This window comes from Thermobia domestica, chromosome 15 (assembly GCF_964235325.1).
Source record: "Thermobia domestica chromosome 15, izTheDome1.hap1.1, whole genome shotgun sequence".
Classification (NCBI taxonomy): Eukaryota; Metazoa; Arthropoda; class Insecta; order Zygentoma; family Lepismatidae; genus Thermobia; species Thermobia domestica.
This window is the reverse complement of record NC_137468.1, coordinates 155,198,823-155,219,671: the sequence shown is the minus strand read 5'-3', so window position 1 is coordinate 155,219,671 and position 20,849 is coordinate 155,198,823. Positions and strand designations below refer to the sequence as shown.

At 37.4% G+C, this 20,849-nt stretch overlaps 1 protein-coding gene across 1 annotated transcript; it reads right to left on the bottom strand.

The window, feature by feature from the left end:
• Nucleotides 1-6,017: 6,017 nt before the first annotated feature.
• Nucleotides 6,018-7,328, bottom strand: LOC145671669 (uncharacterized). Its single transcript, XM_081740867.1, has one exon. It carries the CDS (start codon nucleotides 7,326-7,328, stop codon nucleotides 6,018-6,020), a length of 1,311 nt encoding a protein of 436 aa, XP_081596993.1.
• Between the last annotated feature and the right edge of the window lie 13,521 nt (nucleotides 7,329-20,849).

Sequence of the window (20,849 nt, the reverse complement as noted above, 5' to 3'; positions counted from 1 at the left end):
CGAGTTTTGACCCCCCCCCAAAAAAAAAGAGAGAGAGAGATAGAGAGAGAGAGAGAGAGAATAAAATGCTGTTATTATGAATAGTATTAATACATCAGGGACCTTATTGCGTACTGGTTTGCGTTATCACAGCGTAAAATTTACATTTTTAGTTTTCGATAATTGACATAGCAGTTATAATTGCTTGTTGTATTTTTTGCGTTGCGTTGCTATCCGCAAGTTTATCGAAGATCGATAGTGAAGGAGACCTCAGATGAGGTATAGTTTCTTTTCTTTTTTTTTTTTTTTTCATACTTTCCAATCTAAAAAAAAAATCCGTAAAAATCATCAATTGATTGTGAGCTACTGCTCCACTATTTTCTATTACTATGCTGATATGTGTTTTTGTGGGTGAAGTGCTTAAGTTTGTCTATGATTTGGGGAAGTTACACTTGAGATCGTCCAATAGCTATTCGTTTTTATTTGTTACTTTGAAACAGTAATACAGTGTATGTGTGATATGCGAGTATCGCATATGTAAAGAAACCGTATGTGTAAGGGAAATATGAAGCAGAACCACTCTTATACTTTTTCTTGCATTGTATGAAAAATATATTGCATGAATTAGCATTTTTCTATCAAGCATTACAGCGTAGTCAGAACACTAAGACATGATCGTTTAAATAAGGGTGGGATAGTTTTTTTGGGAAGGTAACTTAAATTCAGTTTACACTCATATATACATACAACAAAAATTACAAGTTTCAGGGGATTGGGACCCTCCTAGCCACCCTCTAGCTACGAATCTAATTTCAGCCTACCCATTTCAAAACTTCAAGCTACGTTACTGCTCTTGGTTCCGAATATTCTTCTCAGGATCCTGTTCTCAAACAATTTCAGTCTATGTTCTTCCCTTATAGTAAGCGACCATGTTTCGCAACCATACAGAACAACAGGCATTATTATCGTTTTATATATTTTAAGCTTCAAATTCTTCGACAGAATTTGCTATGACAAGAGATTTTGAACCGAATAGTAACACGAATTCCCTGCTTTCAGTCGATATTTACTTTCTTCGTGAATAAGATTTTCGTCTGTTAATATTGATCCTAAATATTTGAAAGTATCCACTTTATCAAATGTATTATTTAATATTTTAACGCCTCCACAATTTGCCGTATTACGGTCCCGACGCACTTCCATGTATTTAGTTTTCTCTGCATTTACTTCTATACCCATGTCCCTACAAGCGTTTAATAAGATTTCTGCATTTCTTTCTATTGTTGTCCTATCATACCCTATTAAATTTACATCACCAGCATATGCCATAACCTGGTGAACACCGTTCAACTCTAGGCCCTGGTTGCTATCTTTGATTTTCCTTATGGCGTATTTCGGCATAAAGTTAAATAATAATGGCGACAACGCATCTCCTATTTCAGGCCAGTTTTGACGTGAAAGCTCGTGGGCAAAAATTTTTCTACCCGGACTTTAGTTTGGGATTCATTTAAACATATCTTAATTAATCTAATTAGCTTTCTCGGTATTCCAAGTTCTGTAAGAATGTTGTATAATGTTTCTCTCCTAACCGAGTCGTACGCCTTTCTAAAATCAATAAATAATTGATGTACCGGGGAATTGTATTCCCACTTTTTTTTCGAGTACCTATTTGGTGAATGGTAAATATTTGGTCGATAGTTGATCGATTTCGTCTAAGTCTACACTGATAATCTCCAATATTTTCATCTGCATATGGGGTCAATTTTGCTAATAGAATATTTGAAAGGATTTTATAGGATGTTCACAGAAGAGAAATACCTTGATAATTATTACAGTCAGATTTGTCGCCTTTTTTGTGAATTGGAACAATGATTGATTCTTTCCACTCTTGTGGCAATTCTTCCTTGTTCCAGATAAGGGGAATGAGTTTCTGTATCTTGTTCCACAATTTTTCGCCTCAAGCTAAAATTAACTCAACCGGGAATTTCATCTACACCCGGAGATTTGTGTCTCTTTAATTTCTTTATAGCGGTTTCTACTTCTATTCGGTTGGGTTCTGGAATATATGGCTCTGCGGTGGTATCTCTCTTTCTCCACGCATAATAGTTTTTGGCTGCGTGTTCAGCAAATCGTCAAAGAAATCTTTCCATCTATTTAAGAGGCTATCCATATCAGTAAGAACTGTTCCGTCAGCTTTCTTTAATATATAAGCACGAGGTTGATAGCCTTTTTTAAATTCGCTGATTCCCTTATACATGTCCCGAATGTTTTTATTTTTACTATTATCTTCAAGTTTCTCAATTTTAGCTTTCAAAAAATGGCGTTTCTTTGTTCTAAAAGTTTTGGAAGTTTCCCGCCAGATATCTGCGAAATTTTGTGTAGTTATTTCATTCGGATTTTGTAGCCAGCGTAATTTTGCCTGTTTTCTCTTCTCTGTTAGTTTAATGCACTCCTGGTCGAACCATGGTTTGTTCCTACGTATTTACGAGTGTCCCAACTTTTCTATTGCTGAACTTTTAATGCTATCTCTAATTTTACTCTAAGTGTCCTCAAGACTAGTGCACTCCGAGTGTTCTAAAACTGAGAATCTATTCGAAACTTCAATCTTGTATTCCTCTCTTACCTGGCTCTTCTAATTTCCTTAAATTAAATCTATCCGTTTTCGGACATTGAATATTACCTTTATTCAACGATAATCTCTCTCGTATCATCGCTGCTACCAGGTAGTGATAAGTGTCACAATCAGCCCCTCTAAACGACCGGACATCAATTATTCTAGATTGCCTTCTTCTATCTACTAAAATGTGATCAATTTGATTATGTGTTTTTCCGTCTGGTGATGTCCAAGTGTATTTATGAACGTCGCGATGTGGGAATTTTGTACTTTTCACGATTAGGTTTTTGGATGTAGCAAAGTTCACGAGTTTAACACCGTTGTCATTACTTTCCTTATGCAAACTTTCGTTCCCTATAATCGGTTTGAAAATATCCTCTCGTCCTACCTTCGCATTGAAATCCCCTAAAAAAATTTTCATATGGTATCGCGGGATTTCGTATCGGATCTTTTATATCGTCACCCTTATCTTCAGTTGAGGCATTGTAGAAGGCTGAGTTCCTTCTCCTTCATCTGCATATCAAAATGCAGATGAGGGGCACATTTACATATTATTATGTAAATAGATTAATTTGTGGTTAAATTAATTGCTTGGAAATTAGTGTGCAATTTAAATATTATCGTGTTATTATGAATATAAATGGGTAAACACCGAGCGTAGTACGGAAATATTAATACAATATTGCTGTATATTGTATTTAATCATGTATGTTATTTCCTTTATAGGTAAATGAATTTTTACGTTATTGCATGCATCTCATTACTGGGACATTGTATTGTATTATCTGTCAGGAAAGTAAATGTACACCTATTTTTCGAGTCTGGCATTCCTGCGCTCCATCCGCGGAGAGTATGAGAATTAAATCAATCAAATGTTTACTGAGGGGCAAAAAGAAAAGTTTAATCTGAATAAGACATTGCAGACGGACACAAGCTGTGAATACGAACAGTGCATAGTGTAAATAAAGGACGACACCGAAAGAGAAAGCCAGAAACAGCTGTTAAACGAAGAAAAATGACTAAAAATTGTCGAAGTGGGAACATAAAACACAAATACAACAAATATTCCGACAACTAAACATTCACCACGCCATGATCTTGGTGTAATGGTTAACGTGCTGGCTTACAAATTCAAAGGTCGCAAGTTCGAATCCCCGGCAAGGACGTTTTTAAAATTCTTTTGTTAATAATACATACACTTTATGAGAGATGGTAAAAGAGGTCGTATTTAGTCTTTCGTAGCAATTATTATTGGTAATGTTTAGTACTGATAATACTTTTTGTCTTTGCGAATTGCTTTTATTCTTTTCTTCATTTTGAAAGAGAAGAATATCCGAACAAATACCACCAAAATTCCTCTTATTTTGAATGTAAACGACATTTGCAATTAGTAAAGATTAGAAATTGAACGTTCCGACATAGCTGCAAAAAGTAAAAAGAAAAACATGGAAGTGGAGGGGTTCGAATCCATACTCATGGTTATTAAAAATATAATTTATGCATGCCTTATACCTCCCGACCACGTTTCTATATTAGCAAGTAAGAGGCTTGTGTTTAGATTAGGCTGGTCAATAAGTTTTGTAAAGAGGCCCGGTTTAGCATATATATATATATATATATATATATATATATATAACGCTATTTGTGAATGCCATAACCACCCTAATTTTCAGTGGATTGAGACGAAACTTGGAATAAACATTAATTGTTGAAATATCTTGATGAGTTCGTTAACCAGAATAATCAGATGAAAATGTTCAAAATGGCGGCCCTTCATACTCTTAAAAAGTACAAGGGAACCAAATTTCGCCCATAAATAGGTATTCAGAAAGTTTGAATAACATTTCCTCTTTTACTGAAATATTTGTGTGCAGGGACTTATCCACTTTCATTGAAATGTTGGATCCAATTAATCGCCTAAAGAAGATAGCGTCCTTTCGCTACGGTCAGGATTTTTTCTTTTTGCAGGAGGGGGGTTATTTTCCTATCAGAACAAGATGATTATTAGTGATGATATGAAATTACGCATTGAAAGTGAAGTAACTTCTGAAACGTGATATTTGAAACAATAATATAATAAATGTGCTTTCCCCTAACACAGAGAACTGTAAATGATGTATTTCGAGTTCGGGAGCGTGAATGGCGAGGAGTGTTATTTGATTTGCTTTTTAGTAACACATTGCATTGCAAATAAAGGTAGGCAACACTAGTGGTAAGTAAAACAACAACAACAACAACAACAACAATAATAATAATAATAATAATAATAATAATAATAATGATAATAATAATAATAATAATAATAATAATAATAATAATAATAGGTGTTGTTTGTGGCAAGGCAATATCTTCTTCAAACGTAATGATTGTAACGCCATATCTCCCTTACAAAAGAAAATATTAGCAATTTATATCGAGAGAACGGGAAACTGCAGAGTGATGGGAGCAACGTTGGACAGTATGCACTCATAGCACTCAGAAAAATAAGGGATTTCTATGCAAAATGAACGAAGAGTCATTGTCATGGGCAGTCATACGGCCACGGCAAGCCCTCTTTAAGCAAAATGTCGATATCTTATATTGAGAGAACAGGAGGTGATAGTGGGATGGGACAAACGTTGGACACCGTGGACTCATAAGACGGATCGAAAAAATTAGGGGGGGGGGGCGCCAGCCAGCCTTACTTATTTTCACATAATAATATAAAATTATATTGTCGAAATACACACACGAGTTAGCTAGTAATATTTCATATTATTATTACTACTATTACAATTATAATAATAATAATAATAATAATAATAATAATAATTATTATTATTATTATTATTATCAACAGCGTCTTTTTCATTACGTGTGCATGTTTGACATGAAGCCAAAGAGAAGATCCGTCATTAGTAGAAATAATAAGAATAGCCAGTTACTTTAACGGTGAAGGACGGCGAAAAATACGAAAAGAGTGATTACCTGTAGCAAAAAGAAATAATACTTTCTCTCAAATGGATAAAAAATGAAGCCGAGGCAGATTCGAACTCGCATGGATGGCGCGAAAAGCCAGTGCTTTGTCCACTTTCTTTCACTGACTCACCGAACGTGTTTCAGTAACTTACTTATTGCTAATTTTACTTGCTTCACTCGTTTAATTTGCTTTTTCTAATAACTTGTAACGACAGGGTCACGAACACAAAAACATCGAGGGCAGTCAAAAAACCATAAACGCTCTCCCGCCGGGAATCGAACCCGGGACACCATACACCAAAGACGCACGTGTTAGCCACTTTTTTATCACTTTTTATTTTTACTAATTGACGTTACATATTGTATCAAAATACAAAAATAAAGTTACATATTGGTATACACTGTGTACATTGGTACAAAGTCAATGTATAGTAGGGAAAACTAAACAAAAAATATTACATGCCAATTATAGCGGGCGTCCATACAATAAGTAGTTGAGGTAATGTGCAAAGAGTTTTTTCTTTCTTGGTGGTGGGAATTTACCATATCGTGAACACAGGAAATCCTTGTATGTGTGATGTGCTTGAGGTAACCTAGGCGACAGAATAAATTCTATAGTATTAGCCGATAGCCAAACAACAGAATTTTGCTTCTCTGTAGGAAAAAATCTAAAATCAGGAAACAAGATCATTTGAACAGTAATGCAATCCAAGCTTATTTTACACAAGTACTGAACCATTTCACGATAAGTTTTCCAAACGGAGAGCGATTCGTTGCAGGTAGTGAGACGATGTTCCAAAGTATCAACTTTCCCACAAATATGACATTGGTTGTCATCTGTAATTTGAAGATGATGCCGTTTAGCCTTAGTATCTATTATGTTATTAACAGATCTGTACCATAACGAACGAGCTGAGGTGGACACAAAATTACATGAAAGGTTCCTCCAAATACGTTGCCAATTCGCAGATGGGAATTTGGAAATTATATGATGACGTTCGCTGGGTTGTTCGTGTAGAAACAATTTATAGAGAAGTTTTACTGTTTGAGGTAAGTTTTGCAGGCCACTCACAGACAAATAAAAATAATTACATATGACATCTTTAAAATACCAGAAATCGGTAGGAATCATAGATAAGTTCACTGGTAGTAATCCATCATTAGTAGCTACGAGAGACGAAAGGAGCGTAGTACTGAGGTGATCTCCAATACCTTGAATGTTTTGGAATCCCCGGTGAGAAAATAAGGCTTTCGTTTTGCTGGCAACATGTAGAAGGTTTAGTCCCCTGGCACTATATGGTAGACATGGAATTGGATAGCGTACTCGAAAAATCATACCTGTCCACACAAACCAGTTAGCAATGCTGGTGAACTTCTGAATGTAAGGTGTAGGCATAGGCAGAATTTGACAGATGTACCACAACTTGCAAAAGGCATATGTATTTACAAAGTAGACCCTAGATATCAACGAGAGGTTACGAGATCTATGCTGATGTAAAACAGATCTTATCTTCAGAAAAACATCGTCAAAATTTTTGGCTATACTCTCATGCAAGTTACAGGAAAAATAAATGCCAAGTACTTTCATATTCTTCACTACTTGAGGAAAATTTTTAAATGCAGTTGTAGAACCATTTCCTAACGGCAGGAGGTTCGTTTTCAGTCTATTAAGAACTGCTCCTGACTGTTCAGAGTACTCTTGAACGCAGTCTTCAACTATTGCTAAATCCTGTGGATCACGAAGGAAGACATGCACATCATCAGCAAAACTATACATCTTGACAGGAACATTACAAATATTAAGGCCTTGGATACGCTCGGCAATTCTGTATAGTAGGGGACAGATAGAAATGACAAAAAGAGTCATGCTTAATGGACATCCTTGCCTGACGCTGCGTTTGAGTTGAAAAGGTGTAGTAAGGAACCCATTGATTTTTAATTTTGATTGCGCATCATCATACAGGACGCGAATCCAACGAACAAATAAGTCTCCAACGTTCATATGCTTCATTAGTGACCACAAATAATTGTGATCTACACGATCGAAGGCTTGGTTAAAATCTAAGGCAAGCAAGGCATGACTAGTACTGTGAGTCTGAAAATTTGCGATAACATCTCGAATAGTTTGAAGTACGTGGTATATTTTCTTCACACCTACTCTTGCATATTAAAATGGTCCAGCAAGAATATCAATATAGAGTCTGAGTCTGTTGTTCAAACAACGGGCAAGTAACTTGTAATCACAATTGAGGAGAGTGATAGGGCGATAATGATTAACACTTGTGGGATGTGCTTGCTTAGGTATAAATACTGTAACACCTGGGCTACGATACAGTCGTTGTGGGTTAGTACTGAAATACTCGTTAACGATACAGGTCAGTATTTCACCAATGAGAGGGAAAAACTTAACATACCATTCTGCAGAGATTCCATCGAGCCCTGGAGATTTACCTTTGGGAGCTGCAAGGACAGCGTGCTGTATCTCTTCAATACTAAAAGGGCGAACAAGAGATTGCTGTGCAGCATCATCAAGAAGAGCAGAGGGTGGTGTAGAAAATTCCTCAGACATTGGAGTAATGTTAGCCATACCATAAAGTTTGGAGTAGTGCAACCAAAACACATGTTTAATGGAAGCAGCATCCTGATGAAGATGTCCTTCGTCATCAGTGATTCGATGGATCCATTTTCCTTGGCCTCGTTTGATTTCTTTGAGAATATGATGTAATGATGGCTCTTCATCAGCATCTATTATTGGAACCTTGCTTCTGACCTTGATACCTGCTATACGGCGGCGATGCAAATTGAGAAGCAAGGCTTGAAAACGCTTAACCTGAGAGAACATAGTGAAGTCAGAAACAGCTGAACAGCGAGCTTCGCGCAAACACCTGGTATAAAAGTAAAGCAGATTACGAAGATCTCTGGACTTTTCAGCTGAGTACCACCGACAGAAACTTGCAAACCGTGGTTTGAAATACGCATGCCACCAATCACTAACAGTGGGAAAGTATTGACGTTGTCTAAGCCAGTAATGCCATTTGGATTGAAACTCAGCACAAAATTGATCGTCTTCCAATAACGATGTGTTGAATTGCCAATAACCGCGACCTCGTTCAACACTTAGATCAGGAATGGTGAAGGATACAATATAAGCTGAGTGATCAGAAAAGGAGGTGGGGGCAATTTCAACTTGCTTAATGCATGGCACCAATACGGGAGATACATATATGCGGTCAAGGCGTGACGCACTCTGGTGTGATAGATAAGTGTAATCCCGGGCTTGCGGCTTCAGACAGATCCATGTGTCTCGTAAATGAAGTCCAGTCACTAATTCCTGGAGAGCATGGCAGTAGTTAAATCCCGGCGTTTGATCTTCAGGCCTTAAAACGCAATTGTAATCTCCCGCCAAAATTAACCTTTCAACATTGGATCCAAGCGACAGAGCAACGTCCTGGGAAAAGAAGGTATTTCGCCTGGTTCGAGCTTGTGAACCACTCGGTGAATAAAGATTGACAAGATTGATATCGCCTAGGTTACCACGTATGATTCGAGCGGACGGATGGAACACAGGAGAAGAGAAACTTGTTGAATCGCGAAAAACAATCGCTGTACCAGTGCCACTATTGTCAAAATTATTTTCAACAGTATAAGTTGGACCGAGATTCAGTTCAAAAAGACCAACTTCTTGTAAAAGGGCAACATTAATACCCTCTACATGCAAAAAGTCACGTAGTGCAGATTGTTTGGCAGAACTTTGCAAATTATTAATGTTAATGGTAGCAATTTTAAGCATCATCACACTAGAAAGCACAGAACACCACCAATAAAAAGAAAGAGCGAAGAAAATAAAGATAAAAGCATAATTAAAAACAAGTAAAACTGTGCAGGGAAGCGTAGAACATCGGAACGACATACAAGTCAATCTAACGCAGTATAGGAGATACTAACTTATCATAACACAATTGATCTCGAGCCATTAAAACATAACACATACACCAACCATGATATTATGACATAGTATCAATATTTGTAGACAGAATAGATGTGGTCGGGTCATTTTCACATTTCTTAAACAGTTTTTGACTCAGTTCATTACGTTTGGAACGCTTGCGGCGATTTCGATTTTCGTCACTAATTGCATTGAAGTCCGTGATAGGAGAAGCACCCTGCATCTCACTAGGCTGGGATGGTGTGGGTGGTGCACGAAGCATATCCTCAGACGAACCACAATTGTCCTGGGAACCAGAAGTACAGCACTCGTTATGATGAACGAGCGTAGAAGCCGACGTAATCGAGGAGAAGTCCTGTTCACCAGAAACTGGTTCAACATCCGTAGCACAATTAGACAAGGGGGCATCAGATGTAATTGGTAACTGCTGTGGGGCTTCTGTTTTTTCAGTGGAAGGATTAGGACACGCACGTACAGACAATTCTGAAGAGACACGAGTAGCATTGTTCGACTCACAGGAACCATTCGTAGTTGGTAGTTCTGGAAATTGAGTTGCATCTACTGTAGGCACACTTGGGTCAGATGAGCATGATACAGTGATGGTGGGTTTGTTCCAAGGGCGGGAAGTAATGGGCAAACTGTCAAATTTAGGCATGAGACGATCTGCAGAATTATTAGTGCGAAGTGTAGGGGCTACCTTAGCTGCATAACTGTTGGGATCACTGGGAACTCGAAGGGGGCAATTAGAATACATATGTGCCCCATTGCACCTGAGGCATGTACGGGTCTGATTGGGGTACGTAACACAAAACTTTTGTCCTTGGATTACAACAAACGAGGGAATAGGTCGTTTCACTTCCATTCGTATCAACTTACGCCCGGTTCGTATAGGGTAAACATGATCAGCAGAATAAAGTTCATCTGAAATTTTAGAAATAACACCATAGTCCCCAAAGAACTCTTCTAATTTCAGCTTCATCAAGTTCCATTGGCGTACAAAGCAACTTAACGGTTACAATTTGCACATCGGCCCACAAAACTGGTACTGGATGTTTCCCATCTGTATCACTATAGTACACAGTTCCGTCAGAAGCACGCAAAACTGATTCACAAAGCTCTTCGGTACGAAGTTTCACATACAACAATTTGCGATAAACATCCATTTCGATACTTAATACATCATCAACAGTAAACTTGAAGTTATCACTGAGCCACTGATGCAAACTCAAGGTGCTTGGTCGCTGCGAAACACCACCAAAATCATATTTAAGAGTATTTACCCTTTTTAACGACATGGTTCATTCAACTAATTCACTCACAAAAAGAACACAGAAAAAAAGAAAGAAAAAAAACAACAACAGCAAACCTGATTGCTAGGGAAGGCAGCGTTGAAAGTAAACACGTCAGAGCTTGTTGCACAGAGCCAAGACACGTCTAGTCACTTCAACAAGCAAACACAGTATACGCCACTAGACCAGCGTGGAAGACACCGCTCACTTCCTGTGTCGTTAGTGATTACGACCACTGTATTGCCAGCTATCACTTCTGTGGGTTGTATACTATGATCACATGTTTCTTCTTTGCTGGAAGAGTTAAACTTACATTCTATGTAATACATGAGGTATTTAGACCTACATGATCTTCATATAATGTAATAAAAGGGTCATACTGGGAATAAGAAAAAGAAACATTCCTTGGACAAAACGGAAACTATTGGCATCAGAAATATTTATCTACGAGGCATGCGCAGTAGTATATTTCAGAAGTTCAATTCGAGTCGAGTCAAAGGTAATTTTCTTGAGTTGAGTTCCGAGCCAAGTCGCTGTTTTCGAGATCGAGTTTCGAGTTGAGTCGAGTTTGATAATGGCTCGCTTCCTCGTTCAGCTCGTTTTAAAACGTTTTGAAATAATGGCCTGATTAGACTGGAAAGCGAAAGCCATGAGAAATGTAAGCAGTAATGCGGAATACTTTTAGTGTTGTTCACGACACGGGTGCATCTCGTCTCGTAATTTTAGTGCATCTCTTGGGGTAATTTTAGTGTATCTCGTCTCTTCTAGATAACGAGAAGACAAGAGTTTTTTTACAATTATTATTACGAGACAGCCTCAAATGTCGTAATCACCAATATAAGTATATACTGTAGTTCTTAAAATCAAGGCTGAGACCTGCACGGTCGAATTCTTGAGCCCAACCAGAAGACCAACCCGGGTAGTGATATCAACCGGCTCGGCTCGTATCAACTGAGAGAACAGCTCGAGTCGGCCCGGTTGGGATGAGCCGTCGGCTCGACCCAATTAAGCCGATGGCCTGAGCCGGCTCAGTTGGAACGAGCCATCGACTCAGCTCAATTGAGCCGATGGCTCGAGCTTTCTCGATTGGGATGAATCTCCTACTCGGCTCATGTGAACCGGTTCGAACCAACTAAGTTGAAACTAGTCCATCGGTACGGTTCGACTCAGCTCAACTAAGCCGATAACTCAAGTCGGGTTGGTGGGTTGAGCTGTTGGCTCGGCTCATTTCTCGGTTCGGTTCGATAGTGAATGAGCTGTAAGACAAGCCGCTCGAGCCGTTGAAAAGCTAAACCCGGTCCCAGCTGTTTTGAACATGTTTGGCTGAAGCCTATAACTTTTAACAATTTTTGTCTCGAGCCCGAATACTTACCCCTTCGGAACTCAAACCCAGACGTGACCGATGTCCTTGCCTCCTGAAGACTTCTCGACGACCGAGATCGACAGTCAATTAGCTTTTACTATTCAGATATAAACCGCATACCTTTTAAAGATTATACACGGTGTTAATATAATAATAATAATAATAATAAGAATAAAAATAATAATAATAATAATAATAATAATAATAATAATAATAATAATAATAATAGCATTAAAAGTTTTAAACTTGCTCTAAAATTTGGCAAAACTTACTTAAAAGTAGAGATTTCGGGGAAAGGGTTTCTTACCTTCAAGGCACACCTCTGCAACTACCAACATTTTAAACTAGAACGTTAGATTGAAGTTTCATGTAGAAAGTATTCTACTGTATGTTTTAAGGAAAATACCTGTAATAAATATAACTGAATATCAGGCAACAGTAAGGCATATAATAAACTATTTTTTAGGATATGCAGAGATAAATATAAAAGCTTTGCTACAAAATACCTACACAGAGCATAATTCAATGAGCTCTGAAATACAATGTAACGAAATAGCTTATGAGATTCAGTCTACAGAGCAATTGTAACTTAAAGAATGGACATACACTAATGTTATTTCGAGAATCGATACAAGACGGGAAATGTTTACGATACTTTTCGTCTCGTCTCGATTCTCATCTCCAAAGCGAGACGAAAATTTTGAGTTAGCCTTGACCCGTCTCGAATGTAAAATGTTAATTTAATTCTCATGTTATTTTATTTGTTTTAGAAACGAGATGAGAAATTCCTCTTCTCGTGAGCAACATTAAACCAAACCGAAATATTCTTTATAAATGTCACGTTTCTGCTTGTAATGGTATGATCTGAGCGATAATTAGCTCCTAGCTTTTAATCTTCTACAAGATAATGACAATTATTATTAGTTTATTATTATTACTATTATTATTACTGAAGATGTGATAGTTCAAGTATTGAAACATCCGAGTATTCAAATATCTGAATATGTCATTGCCGATCAATCGCCATCAAAAATCCTAAAGAAAAAAAAAGAAAAAAAAATGCAACATGCATTTGCACAAGCACCTTGACCACTGAACCGCGATCGCTACGCGGTAGACGATTCGTCTTTATTCTGGTTACGTTAGGTTTCTTTGTCTCCGCTTGCAAACTTGTATGTTATATGTCTTCGATTCAAAATGTCTTTCGTATTTCTTTTATGATGTCGGCAAAGTTTACATTAATAACTTCAGTTGTTCTTAAACCGTGGTTCACATGTTTGTTTTCTCTCCACACGAAACTACAAATATGACAGATTGAATTCTCATACTCTCCATTTCTTTCAAAGCAGTCGCCATTACCTGGTCAAAGACTTATTTCCGCCACGATTCATATTAACCAAAATAAATTCATTTTTCGGAAACGGAACTTTCACTTTCCGGATTTCGGAAATTATGGAATTCAGTTAAACTCCGGAATTCAGAAGAATTCCGGAACTCGGAAAGAATCCGGAATTTAGAAAATTCCGAAATTGAGAAAAACTCTGCATTTAAAAAAATCCGGATTTTTCTTAATTTCGGAAAGTTAACGAAATCAGAAATTTCTAGATTCCGGAATTTTCCGAATTCATGAATTATTCGAAAATCGGAATTTTCCAAATTCCGGAATTGGTCCGGTTTTACTTTCGGGAGTCCGGAAAGTAATAATTCCGGAATTGGCTATCCCTAGTTTATACACAACTTTTCAGAACACTAAGCTAGTAGGTGTCTACAAACAAACAAGTAATGCAAAGCATTTTGTAACCTGCAATACGTCATGTATTAAAATCCGACAGCAGTTTCAGTATCTAACCAGAAATTGCATGTATCTAGCTACTGGAAGCTGAGGTATGAAGAATTGTATTGTCTTATCTTTTTGTGTCTTATACAACCCTACAAACCACTGAATATCTAAACGGCTTTCGTTAAATCCAAGGTTGTAGTACTCACATTTACATCCATTTGTGTCTATATGATCGTGTTACTAAAGCTTACTATATGAATGCGTCGTTAGTAAGTCTTTCTCTGCTCTCCCGTACAGGTGTGATACGATCTACTGCAGGATAAAGAACCAATTATCAATTTAACCAAGTTGTTGTATTACTACACATCTGCTTCCGCCTCTGTCAACTCGTCGATCTCCTTGACGCGACATATTTGCTTTTTTATACCCCTTTCTTCGTTTACTGAACTAAACAGTAACTATTCTGAAATATACTACTGCGCATGCCTCGTAGATAAATATTTCTGATGTCAATAGTTTCCGTTTTGTCCAAGGAATGTTCTTTTTCTTATTCCCAGCATGACCCTTTTATTACATTATATGAAGATCATGTAGGTCTAAATACCTCATGTATTACATAGAATGTAGGTTTAACTCTTCCAGCAAAGAAACATGTGATCATAGTATACAACCCACAGAAGTGATAGCTGGCAATACAGTGGTCGTAATCACTAACGACACAGGAAGTGAGCGGTGCCTTCCCCGCTTGTCTAGTGGCTAACACGTGCGTCTTTGGTGTATGGTGTCCCGAGTTCGATTCCCGGCGGGAGAGCGTTTATGGTTTTTTGACTGCCCTCGATGTTTTTGTGTTCGTGTCCCTGTCGTTACAAGTTATTAGAAAAAGCAAATTAAACGAGTGAAGCAAGTAAAATTAGCAATAAGTAAGTTACTGAAACACGTTCGGTGAGTCAGTGAAAGAAAGTGGACAAAGCACTGGCTTTTCGCGCCATCCATGCGAGTTCGAATCTACCTCGGCTTCATTTTTTATCCATTTGAGAGAAAGTATTATTTCTTTTTGCTACAGGTAATCACTCTTTTCGTATTTTTCGCCGTCCTTCACAGTTAAAGTAACAGGCTATTCTTATTCTTTCTACTAATGACGGATCTTCTCTTTGGCTTCATGTCAAACATGCACATGTAATGAAAAAGACGCTGTTGATAATAATAATAATAATAATAATAATAATAATAATAATAATAATAATAATAATAATAATAATAATAATAATAGTAATAGTAGTAATAATAATATGAAATATTACTAGCTAACTCGTGTGTGTATTTCGACAGTATAATTTTATACTATTATGTGGAAATAAGTAAGGCTGGCTGGCGTCCCCCTAATTTTTTCGATCCGCCTTATGGGTCCACGGTGTCCAATGTTTGTCCCATCCCACTATCACTTCCTGTTCTCTCGATATAAGATATCGACATTTTGCTTAAAGAGGGCTTGCCGTGGCCGTATGACTCCCCATGACAATGACTCTTCGTTCATTTTGCATAGAAATCGCTTATTTTTCTGAGTGCTATGAGTGCATAGTGTCCAACGTTGCTCCCATTACTCTACAGTTTCCCGTTCTCTCGATATAAATTTCTAATATTTTGTTTGTGAGGGAGATATGGCGTTACAATCATTACGTTTGAAGAAGATATTGCCTTGCCACAAACAACACCTATTATTATTATTATTATTATTATTATTATTATTATTATTATTATTATTATTATTATTATTATTATTATTATTATTATTATTATTGTTGTTGTTGTTGTTTTACTTACCACTAGTGTTGCCTACCTTTATTTGCAATGCAATGTGTTACTAAAAAGCAAATCAAATAACACTCCTCGCCATTCACGCTCCCGAACTCGAAATACATCATTTGCAGTTCTCTGTGTTAGGGGAAAGCACATTTATTATATTATTCTTTCAAATAACACGTTTCACATATTACTTCACTTTCAATGTGTAATTTCATAACATCACTAATAATCATCTTGTTCCGATAGGAAAATAACCCCCTCATGCAAAAAAAAAAAAAAAAAAAAAAGAAGCCTGACCGTAGCGAAAGGACGTGAACCTTCTTTAGGCGATTAATTGGATCCAACATTTCAATGAAAGAGGATAAGTCCCTGCACACAAATATTTCAGTAAAAGAGGAAAAGTTATTCAAACTTTCTGAATACCTATTTATGGGCGAAATTTGGTTCCTTGGAACTTTTTAAGAGTTTGAAGGGCCGCCATTTTGAACATTTTCATCTGATTATTCTGGTTAACGAACTCATCAAGATATTTCAACAATTCATGTTTATGCCAAGTTTCGTCTCAATCCGCTGAAAATTAGGGTGGTTATGGCATTCACAAATAGCGTTATATATATACAGATAGATAGATAAACAGACATACAGAGGGAGAGAGAAAAAGTGTTTTGCTCCCTTCTCGCACCTGTGGTGCGTCAGAGCTAAACCGGGCCTCTTTACAAAACGTATTGACCAGCCTAATCTAAACACAAGCCTCTTACTTGCTAATATAGAAACGTGGTCGGGAGGTGTTGGGCATGTAGAAATTATATTTTTAATAACCATGAGTATGGATTCGAACCCGTCCACTTCCATGTTTTTCTTTTTACTTTTTGCAGCTACGTCGGAACGTTCAATTTCTATTCTTTACTAATTGCAAATGGCGTTTACATTCAAAATAAGAGGAATTTTGGTGGCATTTGTTCGGATATTTTTCTCTTTCGAAATGAAGAAAAGAATAAAAGCAATACGCAAAGACAAAAAGTATTATCAGTACTAAACATTACCAACAATAATTGCTACGAAAGACTAAATACGACCTCTTTTACCATCTCTCATAAAGTGTATGTATTATTAACAAAAGAATTTTAAAAATGTCCTTGCCGGGGATTCGAACTTGCGACCTTTGAATTTGTAAGCCAGCACGTTAACCATTACACCAAGATCATGGCGTGGTGAATGTTTAGTTGTCGGAATATTTGTTGTATTTGTGTTTTATGTTCCCACTTCGACAATTTTTAGTCATTTTTCTTCGTTTAACAGCTGTTTCTGGCTTTCTCTTTCGGTGTCGTCCTTTATTTACACTATGCACTGTTTGTATTCACAGCTTGTGCCCCTCTGCAATGTCTTATACAGATTGAACTTTTCTTTTTGCCCCTCAGTAAACATTTGATTGATTGAATTTTCATACTCTCCACGGATGGAGCGCAGGAATGCCAGACTCGAAAAATAGGTGTACATTTACTTTCCTGACAGATAATACATACTACATATGGAAATGAAGGGAGATAGTTATTATACTATACTACATTGGATTAATTAAAGAAGGAATAAACGCATATTCTACGGATTCATGCATTAAAGTTGGAACTTTGGAAGACGGAGCTATGTTGACAGAGAATTTTTTTTCCGGCGACTCTCCGCCGCCTGGAGAACTGTATGTGAGGTCCATGACAACGCACGCTTGCAGAAATCACCAAATGAGCATGAGAATATGACTCATTACATACAGGAAGGATCCTGTTCACCTCCTCTAGTAAAGCAAAGCTGAATTGGATACATTGCTGACTGACGCTCAACATCCTTTGTTGAAAATGTAAAAATTTTAGCGTCAACATGCTAGATTTTGAATTTGTATAGGTGTGATTTCTTTGCGTTTGACAAGAATTTCTCGAGTAGCGAGCTCAAAGCGTCATTCCACCCCCCTTCTCCAGTGTCCGGTACTCCGTCAGCGAACGGGCCTAGGAAATTTTCCCAGGATGCACAGCAGTTTTGAAAATTTGTACTTTATTTTGATTCATTTTATATGTAAAACATTAATATTAACGTATTACGCTCACTAGTTCTTGGAAAGACCGTTCTAAATTCATGACTACATTTGTCAACGTGTTTCCCGTTCGATCAAGACATTTGGCTCTTGTATTTTTCAAAATTAATAGTAACCAAAGATGTTTTCTTCTCTCTCTCTCTTACAAACATGGCTGCGGATTGGTAGCAGACAGTTTGAAGGGAAGCCAAAGGAAAATGGACTTCCTTCACATACTACGAGAGATGACAGTTTATTACAATAATATAAATGTATTCTGTGTATATCTTTCTTTATGTTTGTACATAATATCATGTGTTTCTATTATCCTAAGTGTTCGTTCTAAGTGAAAATAGTTATGTTTATGTGTAAACTCTATGGACTTCTGTTTTGATCAGAAGCTTTTAAAAATTACCGCCATTGCAACATGAGGGCAGCACTTATCAAAGGATTCTGGTGAACTATGCAGTTAGAAGCAAGTTTCCGTGGTCTGTTTGCGGAAGACCACCCAGTAGTAATAGCCTGCGGCATCAAACCCTTTGTTGGAAGACTCAAAGAAGAGCGAGTCCTGCTTTTCTTAGAATTGGCATAGTTTAATATACTTGTTCAGTGGCTGAACAGGGGAGTTGTTTGATAGCTCGAAGAGAGTACACATCTTACGATCGTGTTGGGAAGTCTCCTATACTTCCCAAGTACCGGGCAGTTTGACCCAGGAAAAGTGTGAGAATCGTTCTCCCGTGGATTCCTGTGAAATACATGGACCGACATGTATCGGGCACTATTTTGTTTTAGTGACCAGTGCTACGACTCATCAATTTTATTGTGACGTATATCTAGTGTTTTCGAACAGTGCTAACCTAAAAATTTCTAAAACTGAGTCATACTCAATTGCGACGTCTGAACATGACAGTGACGATTAGAATTTTAAATATATCTCCTTGCTATCTGTTAAGCAACAGTGCTAAGTAGACATAAATTGTCTATAAACTTTCCCAGTAGCACAGTGGGGCAGTTATTAACTTCCAGGATGGAAGTGGAAATATAAATATTAAAATCTCTATCTGAGAGATTTCATGCCTGTCAAGCCATTACGACAGCGCTCTCCTTGGACTATAGTACAATGGAAACAAGCATTAGTTTAAATTGCTTGTTTTACTGACATGCTTTATGTTAGCTTCAGCATAGTTTTACCATCCAGCCGATAAAGATCGTCAGGAACATTTCTTGGTGTCAGTGGAATGATAATGTGGACACTACCATGGTAAAGTTTCAGCAGGAACTGTGTGTCACTTCTATGGATGAACAGTGCGACGAATGTATATAGATCTTGATCAATTTCTTTATTTTAATTTTTCTTAAAAAGTGTGTATAATAATTTTTTTATCCTCCTCTCTGAGAGACTGTCAGAGACAGTGAACTAAAAATAATGAGGAGCTCTTTTAATGTAGAATATCCAATCATTTCTGAGATCAAACAGATCTCCTGTGTAAATCAAATTCAACATCCTTCTTTTTAATTTTTTTTATTATCTAAAGCTATCATTGACAATGTTGTGTGGAAATTTAAATTCAGAGTGTGTGTGAGTGGTGCACCATAGTAAGAGAAATTCAATATCTGTGTGTTAAAGGAAGTGTTAAGTGTATCATCATTCACCGATGGTCTACCAATACAGAAATAAACCGCCATCTATCCAAAGTATTCCTAGGGGTCTGTTTTTCCTGCATGGTGAGTACCTGGTACTAATTTCAATGTTTTGTTTTCAGGAGTGTGAGTCAAAGAAGCATTTCCCCTTGGCTTTGTACATCTGACCATCTCCCTGAATGGAGCCCAGGGAGAATTACGCCCATAGAACTAACAGAACTCAGTCATGAGTATAGTGAGTAATTAAACAGGCTGCTACCTGTTTGTTTAAAAACTAGATTTTTTAAACTTATTGTTTATTTTGAAAACTCACTATAAGTAGCTGCCAGACCATGACTGTGGTACAGGGTGCCCTGAGATCATTTGTTTATCTATATTAATTTTCATATTGCTCTACCGACTTTACGTGTGGCAGTGGCGGCTTCTACAGGAGATCAACTTTATCTCCAAGAAGGGAATTAAGTATTCTAATACATCTCTTTTGCATTTTATGTAAATTCTTACATTTATTTGAATATTCCCAGCCACTCCACCTTATTATTATCATTTTTATTGTGTTGGTGTTCCCTGGTATGCATAGTCTCGGCTCTGGCTACCTGCACCTCACAAGATATGTGGCTACCCAGCTTCAGGGCGCGATATTCCACGCTCTTGCGCCAAAATACTTGGTGCCTACAGCGTAAAGGGCGGTAGAGTATTTCTCATAAATACTCATTGGTCAGTGTACTTTTTGAAGTAAAAATTTTCGGTTTATGTTTGTCAAATTCCCCAGAAAATTTGCAAGAACTGCGGTGTCTTATATGTTGAATTTTATGTTTGTGCATTTGAATTTTGTGCTTTTTGATACTGTGTATTAGAGAATTCAGGCGTATTGAAGTTTTAGGGGGGAAGTGAACTTTTGTATTTGTTTTCATTTATGGTTGTAACGAGAGCACAGGCTCGCTATCTTGAAAATATGGAAAGTCAATTTAGAGACGAAGATTTCGCTCAGAGAGCAGACGAGCTCTCAGAGAAGAGTGTAGTTGTAGCGCAGTGCGCTAACGAGAGCACTGATAGCGTAGTGGGAAACGCGGATGTGGTGGAAACAGTTCCGCCAGCCACCGGTAGGGAACCGGAAGTGCCTTTGCGGGAGGAAAGTAACGAGACGACTGAAAATACGCGTATTGTTTATAGCCCAGCCTGTAATGAAAGTGGTAATATTAGCAGTATTAGTAGTTTAAACCTAGCTGCCATTTTAAGTGAGCTTTTACAGGGCCAGCGTAACCTTGAGACAAAGTTAGAGAAAAAGTTAGAGGAAAGTTCGCAAAATTTAGAGAAGAACCTTGAGACAAAATTAGGAGAGAAATTAGAGGAGAGCGCTAGGACACTAGAGGGAAAATTCGAGAATAGTTGTGGACAGTTAGAGCGAAGCTTA